Source organism: Mustelus asterias, chromosome 3 (assembly GCF_964213995.1).
Source record: "Mustelus asterias chromosome 3, sMusAst1.hap1.1, whole genome shotgun sequence".
Taxonomy (NCBI): Eukaryota; Metazoa; Chordata; class Chondrichthyes; order Carcharhiniformes; family Triakidae; genus Mustelus; species Mustelus asterias.
The window spans coordinates 114,453,313-114,480,372 of NC_135803.1; the positions used below are offsets into that span (position 1 = coordinate 114,453,313).

A 27,060-nucleotide genomic window follows, 5' to 3' on the forward strand; every position below is an offset into this window, starting at 1 on the left:
TCTCCATTCACCATGGTAGGCTTCTGCAGAAAATGCAGATGTATGGGATTGGGGGTGATCTAGGAAATTGGATCAGGAATTGGCTAGCGGATAGGAAACAGGGTGGTGGTTGATAGTAAATATTCATCATGGAGTGCGGTTACAAGTGGTGTACCTCAGGGATCTGTTTTGGGGCCACTGCTGTTTGTAATATTTATTAATGATCTGGATGAGGGTATAGTTGGGTGGATTAGCAAATTTGCTGATGACACCAAAGTCGGTGGTGTGGTAGACAGTGAGGAAGGGTGTCGTAGTTTGCAGGAAGACTTAGACAGGTTGCAAAGTTGGGCCGAGAGGTGGCGGATGGAGTTTAATGCGGAGAAGTGTGAGGTAATTCACTTTGGTAGGAATAACAGATGTGTTGAGTATCGGGCTAACGGGAGGACTTTGAATAGTGTGGAGGAGCAGAGGGATCTAGGTGTATGTGTGCATAGATCCCTGAAAGTTGGGAATCAAGTAGATAAGGTTGTTAAGAAGGCATATGGTGTCTTGGCGTTTATTGGTAGGGGGATTGAATTTAGGAGTCGTAGCGTTATGTTGCAACTGTACACAACTCTGGTGCGGCCGCACTTGGAGTACTGTGTGCAGTTCTGGTCCCCACATTACAGGAAGGATGTGGAGGCTTTGGAGAGGGTGCAGAGGAGGTTTACCAGGATGTTGCCTGGTATGGAGGGGAGATCCTATGAGGAGAGGCTGAGGGATTTGGGATTGTTTTCGCTGGAAAGGCGGCGGCTAAGAGGGGATCTTATTGAAACATATAAGATGATTAGAGGTTTAGATAGGGTGGATAGTGATAGCCTTTTTCCTCTGATGGAGAAATCCAGCACGAGGGGGCATGGCTTTAAATTGAGGGGGGGTAGTTATAGAACCGATGTCAGGGGTAGGTTCTTTACCCAGAGGGTGGTGAGGGATTGGAATGCCCTGCCAGCATCAGTAGTAAATGCGCCTAGTTTGGGGGCGTTTAAGAGATCCGTAGATAGGTTCATGGACGAAAAGAAATTGGTTTAGGTTGGAGGGTCACAGTTTTTTTTTTTAACTGGTCGGTGCAACATCGTGGGCCGAAGGGCCTGTTCTGCGCTGTAATGTTCTATGTTCTATTGCAATAACAAAAGACACCGAATTGTGGTCACTATCTCCAAAGTGCTCTCCCACAACCAAATCTAACACTTGGCCCGGTTCGTTTCCCAGTACCAAATCCAATGTGGCCTCACCTCTTGTCGGCCTATCCACATATTGTGTCAGGAAACCCTCCTGCACACACTGCACAAAAACTGCCCCATCCGAACTATTTGACCTACAAAGGTTCCAATCAATATTTGGAAAGTTAAAGTCCCCCATGACAACTACCCTGTGACCCCCACACATGTCCATAATCTGCTTAGCAATTTCTTCCTCCACATCTCTATGACTATTTGGGGGCCTATAGTAAACTCCTAACAACGTGACCGCTCCTTTCCTATTTCTAACCTCAGCCCATATTACCTCAGTGTGCAGATCCCCCTCGAAGTGCCTTCCCGCAGCCGTTAAACTATCCTTGACTAACAATGCCACTCCTCCACCTCTTTTTACCAGCTTCCCTACACTTAGTGAAACATCTATACCCCGGAACGTCCAACAACCATTCCTGTCCTTGTTCTAGATCTATCTTGATCTGTCATAAAAGATTGACACGAGTTCATCAACATACTATTTTGTTGAAGACTTCTGTGAGGTGCCTTACCAAAGGATTTCTGAAAGTTTCAAGTAGACTGTGTTTGTCATGTGTTGTCCTCCAGTGATTGGCTCACTGAAATGACTATCAAGCTTACCACCTTGAATGGGAGCTGCAGCCCTCCCAACCAATGAAGGCTCATGCATCTACATGGTATGTTTTGCTAGATTCTTTGATTGGTTGATTGCCGGTTGATTGGAAAACGGCTAATGTTACGCCGCTGTTTAAAAAAGGAAGGAGACAAAAGGCGGGTAACTATAGGCCGGTCAGCTTAACGTCTGTAGTAGGGAAAATGCTGGAATCCATTATTAAAGAGGAGATAGCAGGGCATCTGGATAGAAATGGTTCGATCAATCAGACGCAGCATGGATTCATGAGGGGAAAGTCGTGCTTGACGAACATGTTGGATTTTTATGAAGATGTGACTAGGGCGGTTGATGGAGGAGAACCGGTGGATGCGGTGTTTTTAGATTTCCAAAAGGCGTTTGATAAGGTGCCCCATAAAAGGCTACTGAAGAAGATTAGGGCACACGGAGTTGGGGGTAGTGTGTTAAAGTGGATTGGGGACTGGCTATCCGACAGGAAGCAAAGAGTCGGAATAAATGGGTGTTTTTCCGGTTGGAGGAAGGTAACTAGTGGCGTGCCGCAGGGATCGGTACTCGGGCCGCAACTATTTACCATTTATATAGATGATCTGGAGGAGGGGACGGAGTGTAGGGTAACGAAGTTTGCAGACGACACAAAGATAAGTGGAAAAGTGAATCGTGTGGAGGACGGAGAAGATCTGCAGAGAGATTTGGACAGGCTGAGTGAGTGGGCGAGGATATGGCAAATGGAGTATAACGTTGAGAAATGCGAGGTTATACACTTTGGAGGAAATAATAACAAATGGGATTACTATCTCAATGGAAACAAATTAAAACATGCTACCGTGCAAAGGGACCTGGGGGTCCTTGTGCATGAGACGCAAAAGCCCAGTCTGCAGGTACAACAGGTGATCAAGAAGGCAAATGGGATGTTGGCCTATATTGCGAAGGGGATAGAATATAAAAGCAGGGATGTCTTGATGCACCTGTACAGGGCATTGGTGAGGCCGCAGCTGGAATACTGTGTGCAGTATTGGTCCCCTTATATGAGGAAGGATATATTGGCATTGGAGGGAGTGCAGAGAAGGTTCACCAGGTTGATACCGGAGATGAGGGGTTTGGATTATGAGGAGAGGCTGAGGAGATTGGGTTTGTACTCGTTGGAGTTTAGAAGGATGAGGGGGGATCTTATGGAGACTTATAAGATAATGCGGGGGCTGGATAGGGTGGAGGCGGAGAGATTCTTTCCACTTAGTAAGGAAGTTAAAACTAGAGGACACAGCCTCAAAATAAAGGGGGGTCGGTTTAAGACAGAGTTGAGGAGGAACTTCTTCTCCCAGAGGGTGGTGAATCTCTGGAATTCTCTGCCCACTGAGGTGGTGGAGGCTACCTCGCTGAATATGTTTAAAGCGCGGATGGATGGATTCCTGATCGGTAAGGGAATTAAGGGTTATGGGGATCAGGCGGGTAAGTGGTACTGATCCACGTCAGATCAGCCATGATCTTATTGAATGGCGGGGCAGGCTCGAGGGGCTAGATGGCCTACTCCTGCTCCTATTTCTTATGTTCTTATGTTCTTTGCTGGGCATGTTGAGTAGAAATCTATTTTCATACTTGAGTGTGAACTATAATAGAATGTGCTTGGACTCCCTATATAACATAAGTTTGTTATTTTACTGTCTCAGAACTAATGTGTTTACCCCGCAGTGCAGTATATTCATATTGATATTCTTCAATGTCCATGCTTATGTCAACTCAATGCACAATATTAAAAATACGCCTTTGTCCCTTTTCAGCCGGATTACTGGCTACAAGAAAGCAGAGAGCAGGGCTTGAATATAGATTGGTATAGGTGAAAAGTAGGGCCCCACAAAATCAATGCTGGGATCACTGTTCACAGTTCATGTTAATGATTTTGACTTTTGAATCAAAAACACAAGTTCTCAATTTACAGATGATACCAAATTGTCGTTGAAACCAAATTGGAAAGGATAATACTGAAGAGGGCTGCAACAAATTATAATAATACAAACAAATTTGTAGAATGGGCAAATAATTGACAAATGAATTTCAACATAGATGAGGTTACATTTTGGTAAGACAAATAAGGCCACATATTATTGGGCAAATGAGAATCTAAATTGGTAAAAAAGCATAGGCATTTAAAAGTACAAATACACATCACCTAAAAGTACGGATATAGATTAATAAGGTGATTTAAAAGTCAAACAAAGCTCCCGGATTTATTTCTAGACGTATAGAAATGGAAATTAGTAGGTTATGTGAAACTTGTATCGGGCACTGATTAAACCACACTTGGAGTATTTTTGTGCACGGTTCTGGTTGCTGTTTAATAAAAAGAATATAGAGACATTTGAACAAGTGATGAAATGTTTACAGAGATTATACCAAAAGGGTGAGGTTCTCTTGATCAGAAAAGGATGAACAGGCTGGGTCTCTTATCTCTTAAAAAGAGAAGGCTGAGGGATGTTCTAATGGAGGTATTTAAATTTATGAAAGGAGTGAACACAGACTGTATTTCCATTTGTGAAAATGAGCAAAACAAGAGGCCATCAGTCTCATTGGCTGTCCCTCAATTCAATGATGACTCTAGTCAAGGATCCCAAGTTTCTGCCATGCATCTTCATCTGACTGAACAGGCCAATTGTCGATCTGCAGATCTTTGGGTACATGGGGCAGGCATCTCATGATAATAGGATCTGGAGTGCAGGGGTTGCTTCCACTGCCACTGCTCTACCCTGTTATCAAGGCATTTGGACTTGAATCATAGAATCCCCACAGTGCGGAATGAGGCCATTTGGCCCATCGAGCCTGCACCAATGACAATTCCTGCCAGACCCTATCCCCATAACCCCATGATTTTACGTTGCCAATTGACCAGGCATTAAGGGGCAATTTAACATGGCCACCCAACCTAACCTGCACATCTTTGGAGTGTGGGAGGAAACCGGAGCACCCGGAGGAAATCCACATAGACGGGAGAATGTGGAATTCCACATAGGCAGTCACCCAAGGCCAGAATTGAAACCAGGTCCCTGGAGCTGTGAGCCATCACAATGCAGTTTCATGGACAAGTCGTGATTTTGAATGATTGGTAGCAAGCTCCTTCCAGTCATTGATGTCAATGTTGCCATGCTTCAAGGGGAGCTTCAGAGTCTTTTTAGCATTTTCTCTGTCTTCCCCTGGATCACTGGCCATTTCAGAGTTGAGAAAACGGGACCTTGCAGGGGAAATGGTTTTCGGCCATTCAGATAGGTATTATTCATCATGGTTAGCTTTGCACGTGTTTTGCCTGAATACTTTTGGACCTGGCTTCAATAAGGACACTAGCATTTGCTGGACGATCCTCCCTTTGAATCCAGAGGATGTGATGAAAGCATTGATGATGGAATTTCTCTAAAGCTCTTAAGGGTCCCTGATACACAGTTCCAATCCCATTGCAGTACAGGTGTGCGGTGAAGATAACTGCTCTGTACACTAAGACTTCTGTTGACTTGCGGAGGTCTTTGTTGTCAAACACTCACTTCTGTGGTTTGTAGAAGGCTGAGCTGGCGCAGCTGATCCATTATTTGATCTCCTCATCAATGGTGGCCTATTCAGAGAAGTGGCTGCCATGGTATGGGAAGTGCTCAACATATTACAGAATCTCTCCAACATATGTGGGAGATGGAATATTTGCTGACCAGGTGTGCATTGATATGAGATCTGTTTTGGCAACATTCAAGGCCAAGTATGCAGATTTAAAGAGATTGAGAGTAGCTTACAAATCTGGTACAGAGTGGGTAACAACACTGCCATCGTCTGTAAATTGTTGATCATGTACATCTGCAGTGGTCAGTTTAGTTTTGGCCTGGAGGAGATGGTGTTGCAGTTTTCTATCTTAGTGGTATTTAATACTCGTACCAGAGGGCTGTTCTTTTAAGCTGAACAGCCACTGTCAGGTAGATTGTAAATAGTATGGGGACTATCGCACAATCTTGCTTGACCCCAATCTAGATTTTGAAGGGAAATGTTTCCAATTTCAACTCCAGGTAGTTGTGGTTATATCATAAAAGCAGTTGCAACACTATGATAAATCTTCTTGGACATCCAAATCTCTGAAGCACAATTCCCAATCCTTGTGATTTATTGAGTCAAATGTTTTGGTCCGTTCAATGAATAAAATGGAGAATTTTGAGGTGTTGTTTGCTACATTTTTCTTGGATTTGTCTGCCAACAGAGACTATTTTGGTGGTTCCTCTGGAAGATCTAAAGCCATGCTGTGTCTCTGGGAGGGTTTCCTCAGCCACAGAAAGTAGATGACTCGGGAGAATCTAAGTCAGGATTTTCCTTGCAATGGACGAGACAGAAATAACTGAATAGTTTTCATAGCCTTCCTGAAGACTGTTGCAATTCTCATTCCTAAAGTCAGAGTGGGGGTGAGGAGTGCTTCTTTCAAATCTCTAGGGTGAGTGCTTGGAGCTTGATGTGAGCAAAAACCTGCCAGCTTTTAAGATCTCAACTGGAATACTATCAGGGCCAGAGGCTTTGTTTTTCATCTATTTAACTGCTTTTTGCAGGCCTCCTATCAATGGTGGTTCATCCGTGGTTCTATCACAGGGGATGGCCTGAGAGGATCAGCTGCCACTGTAGATTCACACTTAATAGTTGTTTAAAATGTTCTTTCCAGCATTGATGGATGGTTAGCACTGCTGTCTCATAGTGTCAGGAACCCAGGTTCAATTCTGGGCTTGGGTGACTGTATGAGTTTGCACGTTCTCCCCATGTCTGCGTGGATTTCCACCAGGTGTTCCGGTTTCCTCCCACAGTCCAAAGATGTGGAGGTTAGGTGGATTGGCCATGCTAAATTGCCCCTTAAGGTTCCAAGATGTGTAAGTTAGATGGATTAGCCATGGGGTTACAGAGCTAGGGCACGGGAGGAGAGCTTGTGTAGGATTCTTTGTTGGACAGACTTAAAGGGCCGAATGGCCTCTTCTGTACTGTAGGGATTCTATGATATTGCTATCCTTTAGAAGAGAGACACCATCCTGTGAACGAAGGGGATTTTGTCCATTTGACTTTGGTCTACGGACCACCCTGGTGACTTCAAAAAAGCTTTTCCTATCATAACGGCTAGCTTAATGTGGGATTTCTTGGGCTTTATCTTCTGGATCTGTCTTTAAGTGTTAATTTTGAGCTGTTGTAACAACGTCTTGACTAATGACCTTGGGTAATTCTGCCAAACAATGAAGGTTGCTCAATTTTGTTCCAGGAGGTCATTTTTTGAACATTTATTTTTTGTCAAACCAGTCCTGGTGAAGATGATTAGTATAGCTGATTTTATTTGATACCACTGTTCTGAAATTGAGATGGATGTGTAAAAACTTTCCAGATTGGTTGGGCTGAGATGTTGATCTTCTTTATCTTGGACTTCTAGTTCTTGCGATGTTTTGAAGCTCGTGGATGCTCACTTGTGCGTGTGCGTTTCCGTTTCCGTTCGTGAAAATGAGCACTCGAGGTCATCAATGTAAAATAGTCACCAAGAAAACCATTAGGGAATTCAGGTGAAACTTTATCCGAAGAGTGGTGAAAATGAGTAACCTATTATCACAGGCAGTGGCTTTGGCTAATGACATGGATGTATTTATGCTGAAGCTAGATGAATGTTTGAGAGAAAAGGTAACAGAGGATTATGCTGATAGAATTAGTTAGTCATTGTGCCACAGTAGGATGCAATCAGGCTTGTCAAGTCCATTCAAGCTCTCTGTAGAGCAATCCCTGCTCCATCCTCTTAGCCCTGTAAGTTCATTTCCCTTAAGTGCCCATCCAATTTTTTTTTTCAATTGTTCCACTGCCCTCATTGACAGCAAATTCCAGGACCTTGTCACTTGTGGGTTTTTTTTAGTTCTTCACGTCACCCCTGAATCTCTTGTCCAAAACATTAAATCTGTGGCCACGAGTCCTTTATCCTTGCACTATCAGCTAATGGGAACAGCGTTTCCTTGTCTAAATCCATTAGCTTGTAAACCTCTATTAAATCTCCCCTCAATCTCAACCCTAGCTTCTCCAAGATAACCATTTAGCTAAATTTCCTCATCCCTGGTAAATCTCCTCTGCATCTCAAGGACCTTTACATTCTTCCTAAAGTGTGGTGACCAGAATTGGACACAGTTCTCTCATTGTGACCTAAGCAGAGCCTTACTTTAAGCATAACCTCCTGCTTTTGTACTCAGTGCCTCTATTTATGAAGCCCAAGTGCTTTTCTCACTATTCTCTCAATATGTCCTTTGACTTTCAAAGATCGATACACATGGGTCTCTTTACTCCTGAGCACAAACTGAGTCATTGCCTCTCCTGACACCTTCTGCAAAAATGCATCACCTCAGTTATATGTATTAAATTATCCGCAAATTTTGAAATTTTAGCTGATATTTTATATATATATTATTTATATAAAACCTGAACTACAGCTGGGTAACTCTGCAACCAACCACTCTCCGTAACCATCCAACTAACCCTCAACACCCATTTAACCCCCCACTAACTCCTAGACCAACTACTGCCACTAAACCTGACTACCATGCAACTACTGACTCACCCACTATACCCATTCACGAATGCACACATTTGTTAAGACTGGACATTTTTAAAACTTGCCAGAAGACAACAGCTGGTCTCTTTCCCCGAACTCTAGATGCTGCACAGGATTGGAAAATCTCCAAAGAAATGAGCAGTAATGTACACATTACTGCTGACCTGAAGATTCAGGCCATCCTTGTGTTTGTGAACAGTGCATTTTAGAAATTGTTTAATTCGTATACCGCTTAGTATGCCCATTTCGACAACAGAACTTTTATAATTCCTGCATTTCTGTTAATAGCTGATATTTTTCTTTGTCTTTTTGAAAAGTCTATGAAGGTTCAATAAGAAAATAATACATAAATACTGTGTTGACCTCTGATGCATAAAGCTGTGCAGAACCACTTCTCTCTAAGAATTGATAAGGCATAGTCATAGCACAACTGTTAACCAACTTCTAGTGGTTAAATACAAAATAAATCCCTGACACTCGCTCTAAAATCAACACGTAACAATTTATCTACTGTTAGTTAGATAAATAAATTGTTACGTATTGATTTTAGAGCGAGTGATTTGTTCAACTAACAGTGAACAAATTTACTAAACTATTAACAAACCAAATAAATCCCTTCTAACTGTTAACTATTCCCGAATAAACAAGATTCTAATGGAATGCTGTTCAAATAAATACAATTCCCACTCATTAACAAAAATAGAATTTTAGTCACTATCTAAATTACAAGTGGGTTTTGTTTCTTCTGGAATAGTCTGGGCATTCTCTGTTGATTCTTCTGCCTGGAACTCCTTTCTTCTTTGGTACCTTTGCTATCTAGATAGTGCTGTGAGCTGTGGCAGGTGGCAGTTGCTCTCTCCTTTTTGTCCCACTTCTTTTTATACCTGTGATGACATAAGACCATAAGGCATAGGAGCAGAATTAGGCCACTAGGTCCATCGAGTCTGCTCCGCCATTCAATCATGGCTGATATTTTTCTCATCCTCATTCTCCTGCCTTTTCCCCATAACCCCTGATCCCCTTATTAATCAAGAACCTATCTATCTCTGCCTTAAAGACACTCAATGACCTGGCCTCCATAGCCTTCTGCGGCAAAGAGTTCCACAGATTCACCACACTCTGGCTGAAGAAATTCCTCCTCATATCTGTCTTAAAGGATCGTCCCTTTAGCCTGAGGTCGTGCCCTCTGGTTCTAGTTTTTCCTACTCGTGGAAACGTTTTCTCCATGTTCACTCTATCCAGGCCTCACAGTATCCTGTAAGTTTCAGTAAGATCCTCCCTCATCCTTCTAAGCTCCAACGAGTACAGACCCAGAGTCCTGAACCGTTCCTCATACGACAAACTCTTCATTCCAGCGATCATTCTTGTGAACCTCCTCTGGACCCTTTCCAAGGCCAGCACATCCTTCCTTAGATATGGGGCCCAAAACTGCTCTCAATATTCCAAAGGGGGTCTCTCCAGAGCCTTATACAGCCTCAGAAGTACATCCCTGCTCTTGTATTCTAGCTCTCTCGACATGAGTGCTAACATTGCATTTGCCTTCCTAACTGCCGACTGAACCTGCACGTTAACCTTAAGAGAATCGTGAACAAGGGCTCCCAAGTCCCTTTGTGTTTCTGATTTCCTAAGCATTTTTCCATTCAGAAAATAGTCTATGCCTCCATTCCTCCTTCCAAAGTGCATTACCTCACATTTTTCCACATTGTATTCCATCTGCCACTTCTTTGCCCACTCTTCTAACCTGTTCAAGTTCTTCTGCAGCCCCCCTGCTTCCTCAATGCTACCTGTCCCTCCACATATCTTTGTGTCATCTGCAAACTTAGCAACAGTGCCTTCAGTTCCTTCTTCCAAATCATTAATGTATATTGTGAAAAGTTGTGGTCTCAGCACTGACCCCTGAGCACACCACTAGTCACCGGCTGCCATCCTGAAAAAGACCTCTTTATCCCCACTCTCTGCCTTCTGCCAGTCAACCAATCCTCTATCCATGCCAGGATCTTACCCGTAACACCATGGGTTCTTAACATATTTAGCAGTTTCCTATGCATCACCTTGTCAAAAGCCTTCTGGAAAGCTAAATAAATCACGTCCACTGGTTCTCCTTTATCTAACTTCCTTGTTACCTCCTCAAAGAACATATCAATATTTCCCACAATGGGATTGGTTCTAGGTTGTCAAAACCATCAGATTTAAATTTAATAGGTTTTTGATACCTAAGTGCCTTATTCAAATTGGCTAAATTCATAAAGCCTGTTGTCTTGTTAAAAACTGCTGCTTGGCCTTTTGATACAAATGTTTCAGTTTGGGGCTCTATATGTACTTGCATTTTTTTTAACTCTCCAAGCACAGTTAAAGCACTACCTTTTTAAAAGGACCATGCAGTTCTTTCTCCCTAGCATTTTACAGTTTTACAAACACCAATATACTCTATCCAACTTCACAACACTATTAACCAACCTTGGAGATAGATAGGACATGATTCATCATCAAATTGCAAATGATTAATTACACATATACATGCCAAGTTCACCTTGAAATTATACTTTAACAAAAAGGTGTTAAGCTGATTCAATGAGCGAAATTTAATCTGGTTCATCACAGCAGGAAAGATGGCGGCGGCCGAGAACAGGGAATCATGGGGAGGCTGTGCATAAGTTATTCGGCAGCGAGAAAACCCCACAGTTAAGTTGTCATTGGGAGAGCGCTAATACACAAAGCCACCTGCTTGTGATAGGAAAGTAATTCAGTTCATCAATAAGCATGTTAAATCCATTTGAATATGAATTTGGCGTTACCTGCCAAATTAAGTGAAAACCCCATGGGTCTCCCATGGCTGTTGAAACACAGTAAGAAGTTTAACAACACCAGGTTAAAGTCCAACAGGTTTATTTGGTAGCAAAAGCCACACAAGCTTTTGCTACCAAATAAACCTGTTGGACTTTAACCTGGTGTTGTTAAACTTCTTACTGTGTTTACCCCAGTCCAACGCCGGCATCTCCACATGTTGAAACACACCCAGTTGAAGCTGACAGTGTATAAAGGGTTCTTCCTGAGCTGGTGTAGCTCTGGACAAGAATTGCATTAATATTGCATCTATTGTGTTTGGACCCAGTCTGAATATGATACAGGCCTTGATGGTGACCCCACAAGTGTGACCTCCATTTACAGGGACTCGCAATGGGATTAAAGCACCCGGTAAAGGTGAATGTGCTTGGATTTTAAAATTGCTATGATGAGCATCTGGGCAATGATGCAGGGGCATTGGAACTATAACTGAGCTATACACTATTATGCAGGCTGATATCCACCCAAGAGCCTATTGTAGTAACACCATGTCAGTCATGCTTAGTTACAGATGTGCTGAATTTTTGTGCCATTTGTTCCTTTCAGGACTTATGGGCAGCCACACATCTGTGTCAAGAAGGTCACCAGCCCTCTTCAGGAGGGCAGCATTTCCACAAATGCAGGGTGTAATAGCGTTGTGAAGTTGGATAGAGTAATTGTAGATTGGTGTTTGTAAAATGCAGGGAGAGATTGAGTAAACTAGGGTTGTTCTCCCTGGAAAGACGGAGGTTGAGGGGTGACCTAATAGAAGTTTATAAAATTATGAAGGGCATAGATAGGGTGAACAGTTGGAAGCTTTTTCCTAGGTCAGAAATGACAAATGCAAGGGGTTACAAGTTCAAGGTAAGGGGGGCAAGGTTCAATACAGATATGCGGGGGGCATATTTTACACAGAGGGTGATGGGGGCCTGGAATGCACTACCAAGCAAGGTGGTTGAGGCAGACACACTAGGATCATTTAAGACTTATCAAGATAGCCACATGAACAGACTGGGAATAGAGGGATACAAACGGATGGTCTAGTTAGGAACACATGATCGTTGCAGGCTTGGAGGGCCGAAGAGCCTGTTCCTGTGCTGTATTCTTTGTAATCAACTGCATGCGTGTTGCCTCTGGACAGCCAGCTGCCTTCATGAAACTGGAAGGATTTCTACTCTTTATACGTGCAGGTAGTGTGTGGTCACCAGAAAAAGATTCTTCAGGTATGTGCCAGTTATCAGGAAGCCTTCATTATGTCTACATACTGCAACACTCCCAAGTATCACAGCTGTGCACTGCATGGTAGCAGCACAGAGGATGGATCCTTGGGACTTGAGGATATCCTCTCCAGATATGCACCGTGATGCCCACGAGAGAGCCTTCCACTGAAGTGGAGGAAATATATGTTACCAACAATACTCCACAGGGACCATCATTGAACAGGCGATGGGGTTACTAAAGCACTAAAGGAGTTTTTCACTTGCCTGGAAAGGTAATATGACCCAGAGAGGATTTAATATATCATCATGATGCATTGTGCTGTGCCCGCTACAATCTCACCATACATAGGGGAGAGCACCTGAACCCAGATGAAAAGGCAGCAAATGCCTCATTTGGTGATGAGGAGGAGATTCTGGCAGAACGACATCCGCATCCATATGGTGCAGAAGCCATAGAGGTGCTGTTTGATGTAATAAGAGACATGAAACAACCTTATCCTGCCTCGATTTCAGTGCCTGGTTATGCAGTGAGCGCTAGCTGGGCAAAGATCTTCCTTGCGTGCTATTAGTGTTGGATCTCAGTCATGTACAAATCCTACCTGTCCCATCCTTTATGCTGACATGATCTCTGCTAAACAAAGCAGGCACACATCATGCCCGTAAGCAGTCTTCCCATTCTTACCCTGTCTCCCATCATGATGCCTTCAATGACTGAATCTCACATCTGAAAAACAAATAGGTTTAATTCAAAATACATGGAATAATAATGGTCAAAATAAAGGAAATCACAGTGATGTGTTTACATGCCCTTCTTAAAACATTGCTGTGGTGAGGCACATTCCCAAGTTACCCTGAGATAACTTGAGGCAGCTTGCTGCCCTCTTTGCCTTGTGGCCTTTGACTACGGCAGCCATCCTGCTTGGGCCAGGTCAAGTAGGGGGCTCCTGCACCCGTGTAGTGTCTGCTCTGTGACCTTTGCCACTGGAGGTGTTTGGATCACAGGCAGAGGGGATGGAAAGCTACTGGCAACCATTGAAGTACCGAGTTCCCCATAAGTTTTTCAACTGGCCTTTCCACACTCCTCTTGACATGCTGTGGCACTTCCTGCTTTCCATGGGTGAAGGTGCTTCTGGAACGATGTACAGGAGCACTGTCCACCCCTCACTGATCCACTGCAACACTGTTGTCATGGTATCTGCAGTGTGGTCTGCAGGTTCACGCTAACATCAGGCATCTACTGTGCAGTTTTCTGAGTCTGCCTCTCCATGATGGTCGCGAACCTAACCATGGAAGAAGCAATGCACTTGCCCACTTAAGACCTAACAGAAAACATGACCTGGATGGAGTTTTCCATCAACCATGTATGTTTGCTCAAAACCTCAAGCAGCTGTGCCAGATTTCTTTCTGTTTAACTCTGCAACTTCAGAGGCTGAATGTGGCCCTCATCCAAGACTCTTCATCCACCAGGAGCTCAGCAAGAGCCTGGCCTCCAACAACCCTCTTACCGTCAGTGGCCTGGGTTTTCACAGCCTCCATCATCCATGTTTGCATAGCTGTTATGGTTCTTGCCAGATTGTAACCCAGGACCAGTCCGTGATTGGTGCTACTCCCCTGCCAGCTCCAATGCTTCTATCGCAGCTAGTTAATCAGTTAATGGCCTGGTGTTTGCCACTCCTCCCCTCACCTTTGCCCTCTACCGGTTTCTGTGCACTCTCTTGCCCTTCAAGCATAAAGTGACAGCTAGTGAGGCTTCAAGTTATGCCAAGGAGCAATCCTTATTGCCAAACAGCCTCCGTGTACAATGAACTATTACAATGCTCATCTGTCACTCCAAAACTGGCGCGCTCAAGAAAGGTGAGAGGAAGAAGCAGATTCCTATCATGCATGCAATGCAAATAGGGATCTGATGAGGATCACAGTGCACACATCAATGCCTTGCAAGTCCATAATTATTGAGTGTCCATTCTGCATCAGCCCACTTTCAAGACAAAATTTTGCCAGTCGGTCACTCAAACTCACTAAGGTATGGAATAGATCATTCAACTTTTTCCTGATCTGTACCCAGTCCCTTGGATGCACCTCATGACTGCTCACCTCCGCTGCAACCTTCATCCAGGCCTCCTCCATCAGCTGATATTGCCTTGTATGGCATGACTGGGAAATGATATTGCTGCTCATGGAGGTCAAGCAGCGAACGTTCACTAAACAGTGTGGCGATCCCCTGACTTGACTGTGACATCTGAGACATTTTCAGGTGGCACAAAGAAATTTAGTGGTGCTGGTGGACCCATCTCACTGGACCTTGGATGGCTTTTTATTTTGGAACCTCAGAAATGCCCCTGCCAAATATTAAAACTGCAGAGCTTTCGTAGCCTGCAAGATTAATTCCAACACAGGGCTGGCTGCCCTTTAAACATGACACCAACTCCTGCACAGCCATCAGGTGATGCGGGCCTTTCTGACGTCGGAACTATCCCTGGCACACGATCTGGCAGCGAGCCCATATCATCCTGAATAATTGCTGGTCACAACGTGATCGGGGTTCAGCCAGCCAAAATAAACCCACGCCAGATTCCCACAACGTCCGGTTTTACCAGTGGGAGTTGCGTCGGAGACATTAAATCCAACTCTGACTAATGGCAATACTGTAAAAGAAAATCAGTTTCCAAGATTTGTCTTTAAATTCAGAGCACTCTAAAGCATTTTTCAGCCAATGGAGTAATTTTGAAGTGTAATTGCTGTTGTCGTATAGGAAAAAGAGGCAGGTGATGCAGAGCTGGAACACAGAAAACTCTCCTGCTCTTTGAAAAGTGCTATGGGATCTATTTGTCCACCTAAGAAGACAGGCCTCAGTATAACATTTCACTGAAAATTGGTACCTCCATCAGTGCAATGCTCCCTCAGTACTATGCTACAGTGTCAGCAGAGGTGAATTGTCTGAACTCTGGCATGGGCTTTGAACAGTTAGTCAGATATATGGGTCTTGACATTAACCTGCTCGATAGGATGAACAGTGGTGAACTCATCCCCAGCAAACATATATGCGTCTGTTCTGCAGCTCCCTCTTCATTCCCCAAGAGTCCCCTCCTGCTGGTTTTCCTGGCTGGCAACCAGTCAGCCTGTCAATTTGTCCAACTGCCAGGCAGGAAATGGGAAGAAAAAGATTATGAAGCAGTTCTGCAGTTGAATGCAGCAGCCTTATCAAGTTTGCCCCGCACTTTCCCAGCCTCCTTGTAAATATGGGTCCCTGATGAGTTCGGCAGTATAATCCGTTTTCTCTATGTTCCTGATTGAGGTTGCCTTAGTCGTGTTTCTTTACTTGCTCATAGATTCTAGCTATGACCTTTTCTCTATACCTCTGTTTAAAATCTTGCAATTTTTGATACTCCTGTAAGCATCTGTGCTGACCCTTGAACCAGACTGCAGTCATCTTGTATCTAAAATCTACTGAAAACAATTTTTAAGCAATGAAAGATTAATCATAAATGTTCAGATGATAATTAAAATTGGACCCTGGCTTTCATAGGTTTTGGCTTTCTGGTTAACTGTAACCTTGCCAGATTCTTCTCAAATCCACTTAATTAAAAATCAACAAATTACACATTGATACAGCTGCTCAGTGCCCACTGTTTGATCATTAGCTTGTCAATGGAGACAGCTCCATGTCAGGTTTGAATCTCTTGGCCTATTGCTTTTTATTGGTTTCAATACCATCCATAATACCAGATTAACCCTGTTTGATAGATTTGATAGCTGTTTACACAGTACAAAATCTACAATTGAAAATAGATCCCAGCAAAAAAAATTGTATTGCATTATTTGAAACACAATCCCTTTTGCAGGATTTATTTTGCAGTAGCACCATGACACGTTAAGAATGAAAAATGTCAAACATCATTTACTCTTGGCATTATTTTTTACTCCAGTAGTACATGCCCAGGAAATCCTGAAGCAAAACCCTGACAAGGCTATTGTTATGAGACTTCAAATGAATTATCCCAGTAATATAGCATCCTCCAGTGTCAAGAACTTTGTATTGCAGGACTGTATTTTTGGTATTTGCAGTATAGTATTTTCTAAACTCATTGAACTTTTATCTATAAAATGCATTGGTCCAGATCCTCTGGCCAACAGTAATGACAGTAGTAGTTGCAGTTTAGTAAGTTAAGCATATGAGCATTTGAATTAGGTGCAGAAATATGCCATTCAGCCCCTCAAGCCTGTTCAACCATTTGATAAGATCATGGCTGATCTGATTGTGACCTATACTTTTCTGTCTCTCCCCTAAGCTTTATGAATCCCTTGACAGTCAAGAATCTGCCTAACTCAGCCTTAACAATATTCAATAACCCTGCTTCTACTGCTCTCCAGGCAAGAGAATTCAACAGGCTAACAACCCTCTGAGAGAAAGTAAATTTTCCTCATCGCCATCCTATCCTTAAACTGTGTCCCCTAGTTCTAGTCTCTCCCATAAGGAGAAAGATCCTTTCAGTATTCACCCTATCAAGCCCCTCATGATTTTGTATGTTTCTAAGCTCCGGTGGATACAGGCCTAAACTGTCCGGCCTTCCCTCATAAGACAACTCCTTCACAGGAATCTGTTAAGGACTGCTGCTTCTAATGCATTTAGGGCCTTTCTTAAAGATTAAGTGTCCAATGTGAATACTACTGAATGTGTACGTGGGAGGGGTGATTTGAATAGGTAGGCAAGTAGGCCAGTTGGTTGGTGGGTGAGTGGGTAGCTGTGTTGGCCGGTAGTCAGTTTGGGAAGATAGTGAGGGGTTTGGGGGGGGGGGGGGGGGGGGGGGGCTAGTTGGGCCGCGAGATGGTGAGGGAAGAGAGAATCATGTTTAAGGAGGTTTTAAGATGAGGAGAATTTATTTTCTCTAAGGGTTGTGGAATTATTTTGCCTGCAGAGCAGCAGACCCAGAGTTATTGAATACTGAATTAGGATTTTTGATTGAACTTGGAGTCAAAGGCATGGGAGGTAGTCAGTGTGTCGGGGGAGGGGGTAGTGAATCATGGATGCTGCTTTGGGAGGCGGGGGAGGGTTGGGGAAGGTGTTCAGTTTTGTAATTACCCACATGTTAGCCTAGGTTTTAATCTTTCTAACACTTCATGGATAACTACCCAGATGAGACCGTGGAACTGTCTGTCGCCTTTGACTCTAGCTCAGAGTCTGAGACATTTGCAGAGCATCCCAGAAAACAAAGATTGCCCAATCCGAAGTTGAGACTTCACAGGCAATTCCCACAGAGGTCAGGACTTCTACAGATCATGACGCACATCTTCAGTCATATAGCAGGTGACTTACAATCTGGAGACCGGAGGCTTTGGCCCATTAACTCTATTTGCATTGATGGAATCTCAGTATGATTATGCCAAAATTGGTGGTTAACTACTTTGAATCTTATTTATGTAAGAGTGAAATTTGGAAACTGAAGTGGGAGCCAATTTCCCTTAAAGGATTAAAGTTTCAGGGAATTGGAATGAAGCAATTTCCAGATTGGTGGAATTTTGCTCCATCAGAACCTACCACTCCTGAGTTCATACTGTCGATTTGTTGGATTAAAACTTGTAAAATGCATCAGAAATGTTGGCCTCCTGTTGGTTAAAACACACTCTTTTGAGTATCAATCCTGAATTTAGTTTTTTCTTTGTTTTTAGGTCAGTACCTGGAACTACTGCAGCAGAGTGTGAATCCAACCTGAAAAAAATTTACACTGTGCAAACTGTACAGGTGAGGAGAAAACATGGGTATGTGAAAGAAGTCTTCAAAATAAAAACCTTAAATAACTCTTCTGTACACTTTTTCTAAAAGTTGAACAGCAGTATATTGTGCATAATCAGTATTGTCAAGCATATTGAAAAGAAATAGTATGTAATTCATTGGAGTGACTTAAGAATTAATGGGCCATTGTCCCTTTCCAGAAGTATGGAGTTACAAAAAAAGGTGATTGTTACATTTAACTTTGCCATTGGTACTTTTATGCTGTAAAGCGTTTGTGAAGTTTCTGTTGCTATTTCTTAGTTTTGTTTCCAAACTTCCTCTTCCAAGATAGCCTTTTCACAATTGAAAATATAGGCCCAAATTTTCCATGAACTGTTCCTACCTTTCTGCGCCACGATGGAGCTCCACATTTCTGGCCAGGTCTTCAACCTTGGCCTCTTCTGCGGAGTGGCCTTCCATTGGACTGCTCCCTCATAGCGCTAGTTCATTGGGGAGGAGATGAGCCACGCCTCCATTTCACGATGCTAGCTGCTGTATTCTGATAAGTATTCGCCATCACAAGGAAAAGCTTTGGGACTTCTAAACAGTGTGTGAGTGAACCGGTAGGTGGGCAGGTTGAGATGAAGGATTGTCAGGCCAGAGTGCATCAGGTCTGGTCAGGTGGGGACTAGGATTTTTCTGTCTGGGTAATTATCCAGGTAAGTACGTCAAAATTGTCCAGAGTCTCCGACACTAGCCCAGATTCGGAGACTTTTCAGAGGGTTCTAAACCAGGGGTAGTTCAAAATTCCTGGGCAATTCCCAGTGAGTTATTGCAAACGGACTTCCAAACAGTCCTGAAGTGCATCATGCACATCCAGAGACCAGAAGATCTGGTTCGCTATTGTCTTACTTTCCATTTGCCTGGTTTCAATCTGTGAAATTAGCTGTCACTTTGTGCTACTCAGCAAACTTCATGCAACAATAGGATATGTAGCTGATTCTAATCAGTGGATGATTGCGATTTTTATTTTTCCTTTGTGTAGATATTAATAAATGTTATTAATGGGTTTATTATTGCAGATGTGCTGCACTAGAAAGTATAAATGAGTAGTCACAATTATAAAGCACACTCGTATCCCTCTGAAATTGGGAGAAGGAAAGCTCCATGTATGCAGACTACATGGAAAGGATTTTACCCGCCCATCTGTTTTGGCTGACAGCAGAAAAGCAACACCACCAGAATCATTGGGCCCGATTTTACCATCAAGTTGCGCCTGTTTTCGGGCGCGAAAACTTGATTAAGTCGGGCATGAGGCGAGTAGCGCGATCTGCGACCGCATCCGTGGCCGTTCCCCTTTTACCAATGGCTGAAAATGGCCGCGATCGGAACCGTGCGACGGCAATTTAAATGCATTTTAATGCATTTAAATTGAATTAATGGGCTGGACGCCCAACTTTACCAGCACTTCTCCCTTTACCACCATGCTAGTCCGTCCAGATTCGGTGCAAAACAGACATGGCCTGCAAAGGTCCGATTCGGGTGTTCCAGCTTCTCTGGAGATAAGTTCAGAGCTTCTGGCAGCTCTCTGACTCAGATCAGTGGGGGAAGGGGGTGTCCGCTGCCACTCTGCGTGTGATCGGTGGGGTGGGAAAAGGGGGGCAGGGGGCCGCGATCGGTCTGGGTAGCGGGGGATAAGGGGGTCAGTTATGTTGGGGGGGGTGGGGCAATGTTTGTGGGGGCCAGGGGGAGGCATTATCCGGCCCAGGAGCGATGTGGCAGGGGAGTGTTTTTCTATTTTTTTCTGCACATGCACAGTTGAAGGCTCCGATCGGAGCTGCAGTGTTTGGGGTGCGTTAAGCCCCACCCACAGGCTTGTGCAGCACAATTCAGAATCGCTGCAATGTTTTCTGGCAGAATGTGGTATGGGGGCGCCTGAGAACAGGTCTAAAAATCCGATCTGAAACACTCCCAGTTTCAAGTCCGCCCAGCACTTGGAATGAAAATGTTAAAATAGGGCCCATTGTGTGTGAGAAGTGTTCCTAAAGCTGACTGGATAAAATAAGTTGCCCCCCCCAACATCACCACCCCAACTGACCTACTGTGCTCCCTATTTTCCAAATGGGAAATAGGTGCAATGAGATCCAGTGAATTTCCCACCGGTGTTAGATATTAATCTGGTTTCTATTTTAATAACAAACTGCAATAATGATTTCCACAGCCTCACTCCCTCTGGGTATTAAACAAAAATCCTCTTTATCCTAAATCTCTTGCTTTTAATCTCGTATTCATGTTTCTTCATTTTAGATCCCCGAAATGGAAACTTAATATTTACAGTCTCATTCTTTCATTTGCCTGCTTGTATGTTTGCAAATCTGTACTGTCCAAGGTACATCAAGTTAATGCTATGCCACCAGTGTTTAAATTTGGTTTTTAGCGTTGCTGATATTTGCCAATAATGATTAGAAACTTTTCTAACAGCTTACCTCAGTGAAATTAATCGTGAATTGAATGTGCTGTTATAAACCATGAGTTTCCTTTCTGATTTGTTTCTCTTGCTGTTCTTCCTGTTCTGGCCTCTAACATGTCTTCTTCCTTATCCCACCATACCCCTACTGGTGTCCCAATGTACTTGCCACAAAACTTCGTGCTGCCATTGCAGACCTGAATCTTGCTATGTCAAAATGGCCACCTCCTCGAGTAAGGCTCTCCTCATCCATAACATAATTCTGAACAAGTCTTTTGACCTACTGAACCAGGCCAAATCTGGCTTCCCCAATAATGAGACTATCTTGGTTGAAAGAACAGTAGCAGTCTAACTTTGCAGTGCTGTAGGATAGGCCTGTTCTGATTTCCATTTTTAATTTCTACATCATTGCTAATCTTTAGGCGAAAAAAAAAATCCAAATTGTAGGAATAAATTTAGGTAAGTTAAACCTATATTTTTCCTCGAATATTACAATTAATTTATCTTTCTATACCTTTTGGTTTCCATCTCCACTGCTTACAATCCAGCTTTTCTTGATATCATTTGCCTTTTATCACACTAAAGCTGATTATATACTCTGGCTAAGACCCCAACTTACATCTTTGCAGAACACAACTATTCGTATCCTGCAATTAGAGTACCTGCCCATTATGCGTACTCTGTCTGCTGCCGTTCAGTGAAGTTCCTAACTAGGCCAATAATTTGCCTTCAATTCCAAGAACTTAACAGTCTTTTTGGTGGGGCATGGTCAAATGAATGTGGAAGCCCATATAAATGATATGCATAAACATTCCCCTATCCACTATTTCAGTCACTGCTTCAAAAAATTGAGATTCATCAAGCATAAACCTACCCTTTAAAAATCCATGCTGCCTCTCTTTAATTTAGCTGAAAATCTTCAAGGTGTACAGTCATAGACTCCAGCAATTTCCTGCCCATAAATGCTAGGCCACCCTGCATTTAATCTCTGGTTTCACCATCATGGGACTGAAATCTTGGAACTCCCTTCCCAGCAGCATTATGGGTATACCTGTACCCAGATGGACTGCAACAGTTCAAGAAGGTGGATCACACCCACCACCTCAAATGCAATTAGAGATGGGTAGCAAATACTGGCCTTGCCACCAATGCCCATATCCGATGAAAGAATAACAATAAAGAAATAAAAATGACATGCTGGATAGTTGCCTCCTGTACTGTGACCTTCCTATGATCACATTGAATTTTTTTGACAGCCTCCTACTGATCTTCCGTTATTTTAACGGACTTGCTGACTTTACTGTATACAGTCTCTGTCTCATTCCATTAAAGTCAGTCTCATCTAAATTTGGAATTTTAGTCATTTTTACATTTTTCCCTTTGAAACACTTCATTGGGTTCGTTCATATTATGACCATTCTTTGATAAATGTTCGTTCACTGTGTCACTAACACTGTTAAGTAGCATTCAGTATTTTCTGCCTACTGACTAGCATATTCTAATTTAGTAATTTATTCACATGACCACAAACCGAACTTGTCCGACACTCGGATGCAAGCATTGGCTTAAGTCGACAGTAAACCAGCAGTTGGATCTGCTGTTCATAACATTGTCCACCAGATGCTGCAATATTACTCTGCAGTTTATTTTTACTGATTGATATATATATACTTCATTTTGCAGAACTGAACAACATTGTCACCTAATTAGTTATGTTGAGTATTAAATACAATATAAAACAGTCAATCTATAGATGTAAATTTAAACAATTTAACGTATAATAATAAAGATACATTTCTTTAGCTGAACTTCACACTGAATGGAAATAGAAAATGGTAGAAATATTCAACAGGTCAGGCAGCATCTGTGGAGAGAGAAACGGGGTTAATGTTTCAGGTCAATGTTCTTTCATCAGAACTAGGAAAAGTTAGAAATGTGAAAGGTTTTTAAACAAACGAAATGGTAGAGGATAGGGGGCTCGGGGGAGGGGGGGAGAAGTGAAGGTTTATAATCCATCCCTCCCCCATGTAAGGCAGTACAAGAAATTGAAAGAACTCCCAAGTAAATCATTGTTTTGTCTGGAAGGAGCATTTAGGGTCTGCTTTGTCAGTGCGAAGGGAGGCGGTAAAAGGCCAGCTGTTACGCATCCTGCATTTATCGAAGGGTGCCGTGGGAAGGAGAAGAGGTATTGAGGGTTATTGAGAAATGAACAAGTGTGTCGCAAAAGGGACAGATCCTTCAGAATACCGGAAGGTAAGGGGAAGATGTGGTTTTGGCATCATGCAGGAGTGACAGACATAGTGGTGGATGAATAGGTAGAGTGGAAGGTGAGGACAAGGGGAAGCGCATAATGGTATCTGATTAAATCCATGTTCCCACATTTTTCCAGTGATATTAATAGTTATCCAAAATAAATGCTGCTCTTTTTTAAAAAAAAATCAATATTAACTTTTCTGGTAGCTCAGTTGTTAAAATGTGCAACTTAAGCAGGAGAAACTGTTCGATGCCAGGTTTCATTACTGGTCCTTGCTGAATTAACTGATCTCAGCCTGCTGACAGTTCTGGTTGTTCAGTGACGTCAAAATTCTCAGCCAAAGTTCTGTCTCCTGATTACTATCCAATGATCCATGCCGGAAGCTGTTTGTGCAAACATTTAGTGAGGACAAGATGAACCTCTCCTATGATTTTCAATTTAATAGCCTACCAGTACTCAAATGCTGGACTTGTTCTCTTTAATTGGTTATTTTCCATCTTTTCTATTTTCGTAATTCCTTCATAATATCGTAGAAAATCTTTCTTTCTCCCACTTCAACTTTCTGTTATATTGCACCAAATTTCGATTCCTGTCATCACTTTTCAGCAAAGGAAAATTTGCAAACTTCACCTGCTATACACTCCTGAAACTTTCTTATAAATAAATGTAAAATCTCAAATATACCCGTAAGCATAGCCCTGACACTCGATCTATCAGACTTCTGTACATTCAGGGATGTTTTCATCCTCCACAATTAGGATTCGCTCAGTGATCGGTTGATTCCATAGTGTGCTCCAATGCTCATTGCCTCACCAGAGTAATTTGGGAAGGGAAGTGCTGTCTTCATGTTTTGCTGTCTGCTTTTTGCATGGCTTACTCGTCTGGTGATCTCTTTTTTTAAAAAAAAACAGAAGTTAGAGTCTGCAACCTTCTAATTTCTCCTTCCTTGTTCAAGCTACAGATCTTTCACAAGGCACATGATGTAAGAAATATGGCAGCCAATGTGCACACGGCAGTTTTGAGGGACAGTATTGGCTAGAACACTGGGTAGAATTACTTTGCTCTTTGAATAGTGCCCTGGGATCTTTTACACCAGCGTAAGAGGTAGATAGAGCCTTGTTTTAACATTTTACCTGAAGGAGGGCAATGCTGCAACATCGGGGCATTCCCTTTGTATTGCAATGGAGTGTCAGCGTAGATTCTGTGCTCTGGTCTCTGAAATAGGGCTTGAACTACCAATCTTCTGATTCCAAGGGAGTGTGTTACCACTGAACCACAGTGAACATTCTATGGATTATGGACAAGCGATTACTTGTTCCATGGCCACAGTTGGTTGTGTCAGAAGACTCCTAACCCATGACAAACAATTCAGAAATTCGGGCCCACACAAATCGCACCTGACACTGAGGTCCATGGCCCCCGTAATATTGGGTTTTGGGACCCATTATAATTGAGCTGAAAAGGCATCATTGGAGCATAAGCTGTGCCTTTAGTGGGGATTGAATCAGGCTGGGAATTACCAGACTAGAGATCAGAGGTTGCAGGGAAGATGGGATGGGGCATTGGAGTCTGGGAGTCTTGGGACCATGGAACGTGCGGGGGATTGGGGAACTTGGATCGCTGCTCAATCAGTTAAGTTACTTAACCTTTTACTCCTTGGCTGGAAATCCTAGACATTGTTTGTCCAAGTGCAGCTTGGCATAGGCTGCCTTAACGAACCAGTCTTGAGAGGAGGCCTGAAGCATGTCTTGGATTCCTTACTTGCACATGCCTGTAGCCTGTTTCAGTCATGGGTAAATGATGCATTTTTTTGGTCCTTATTCAAAATGGCAGATGGTCAGAAATATGCACATACTTCCTACCCACCACATTACTTTGAGGTCCTATTAACTGGCAGGATGCTGAACCACTTTCTAAATCACATTTTTATTTCCTTTTTTTCACAATCAAGCAACTTGCATGTTTGATTAAATTCGCTACAGATTTGCTCTGTATGCTTTAGCTGATAAATTGGAACAAAATATGCAAAATAGAACTTTCAATCTAAAGCTAATTATTAGAACCTATTTTATTAGCAATGTAGCACTGATTTTCTTGTATCAAATGTAATCTGTTTTGATTGCAATGTGTGTCTTGAGATTTGTTTATGGATGGTCTTGAATATGTGAATGCAGCATTGATGCATGAAGCACTGCCAATTTTAATAAATTGGTCAATTTGTAGTTAGTTCCTTCTACACCTAAGAACCTATAAATTTTTATGAAGATGTTCCTGTTGGTTTATTCATTTTAATGATTTATAAAGTTGTGTGTGAGAAGATGAAATTTCTTAATGTTTTGCTTCCTAACAACCAATTGGTTGCTTAAAAATGTCAGTGATGACAGATCTGGCATCAGAGTACCATAGTATCAGTAAACAGCTGATATTTTGTTATTTGAGTTCTGATAAAAATTGATGAGTGTTGATAACTAACAAGCACCAAAAAGTGGACATCTGCTTATTGTCTGGCTAATGGAGAAAACTGCAATTATAGCAAAATATTTGGGAGTCTTTGTGAACCTGCACTGTTAATTGATCAGTTGTAATTGGCAGCATCCACTTTGGTAGAATTGGTTACCTGATGCAGCTTTGAGCCATCTGCTGCATATCTAGGTTTCCATAAAACAATGTGACCTAGACATAAGCATGTGTCATTATGGATTCGCAAAACTACATGGGGATTTTAGCATATTCTGGCTCGAACAGCAGTGGGCAAGTATGGTTTACCTCAAGGCCCAAGGTTCCCAATCCCTCCTCCCGAATGCTTTCCATTGATCCCTCCTGGAAGAACCTTAAGTTAGACCAAAATGTTCCCAATAATCAATAAACTGGGAATAATAACTTTTTAGATTTGCACATGAAAATGTTCCTTTTGTTGTTTGGTATGTGTTGCTACTTTCAAGAATGAAAGGCAAGAATAAATGAAGAAAGTCATTAATTTTTTTAAGAAGTGGGTGTGTTAGAATCATAGAATCCCTACAGTGCAGAAGGAGGCCATTCAGTCCATCAAGCCTGCACCGACTCCAACAGAGCATTTTACCCAGGCCATATCCTGGTTGAAATGTATTTATCTTTAGATGAAGCATTATGAAGGAGCTGAATAATTTAGACCAGGACAACATTATTTAGAAGTCTCTTTGTTGTCTTCCTTTCACACTATTGCCCTCACAATGATGAGGTGGTCTAGATCATTCTTTATTCGTGCATCTCCAGAATCAACTCTATCTGGAGCTATGCAGAACAACATGAAGAGCTAGCTTTCCTTATCTAATGATCTGCCCAAGACCAGTAGATTTGTCTCCTTGGAAAATCTTCCATACAAGTGTTGTAAGAAACTCAAGTTTGAGTTTCCCAATTTCAAGTCCAGCATCTTGGTGATGCAACTGTTAAGACTCATCATTGGTTTGCAGATGAATAATTAAAAATGAATTCTTAATTCTACAAAGTTTGTTTCATCTCGATTATCATGTTGATATTAAAATGTGAATGTAAAAACCCAATTTGAAGTAATATCACGTTGAGTGTTTAAGATAGATTACATTTGCATTAAGGCCCTGCTTTTAGCATATCTCAAGTTGACCATCTGTTCAGCTTCCCATTACTTAGTATCTCTTTGCTGCTGAAAATCTATACCACAGGAGTCATGCTGAAATGCACTTTCTATAATTCCCATGAATTTCCGACTTTCATGGCTCAATGAATATTAAAGTGCTGTAAAATTAGCCTTTTTCACAATATGTTGGCATTTCCTATTCAATTACTGTAAAGGATAGACAGATGGACCTACAAGGCAGTCATATTTAAATTTAAGTTTACAAAACTCAAGAGCACAGTGAATTTAATTACATGCTTCATTTGTTTTTCTCTGCATACTGTCGGTATTCCATTAAACCAACAAATTACATAAGTGATTTTATTTTGGGGCACTGTCTATTTAACAGCGCAGTGACCCATCATTTTAATCCTTTGTACATACCCCAGGGAATATCCAGTGGCATTTCTTGAAGGTTGCAAGATACTGTGGGGCACAAATTTTCGATTTGGAACAAATTTTGAAAAAGATTTACTTGGTGACAGAGAAGTATTGGATTTGTTTTGTCTAGTTCTTGGGAAATTTCA

At 42.4% G+C, this 27,060-nt stretch overlaps 1 protein-coding gene across 2 annotated transcripts in view; it reads left to right on the forward strand.

The window, feature by feature from the left end:
- Nucleotides 1-27,060, forward strand: part of eif4e3 (eukaryotic translation initiation factor 4E family member 3) — an 88,934-nt gene that overhangs the window by 45,421 nt on the left and 16,453 nt on the right. Inside the window, exon 2 of one of the 2 annotated variants that reach the window (XM_078209447.1) lies at nucleotides 18,139-18,211. In XM_078209447.1, the coding sequence (XP_078065573.1) occupies nucleotides 18,139-18,211 (73 nt within the window). Of the gene's footprint in view, nucleotides 1-18,138; nucleotides 18,229-27,060 lie in introns of those variants that run through there. The other variant, XM_078209448.1, reaches the window with a different exon arrangement.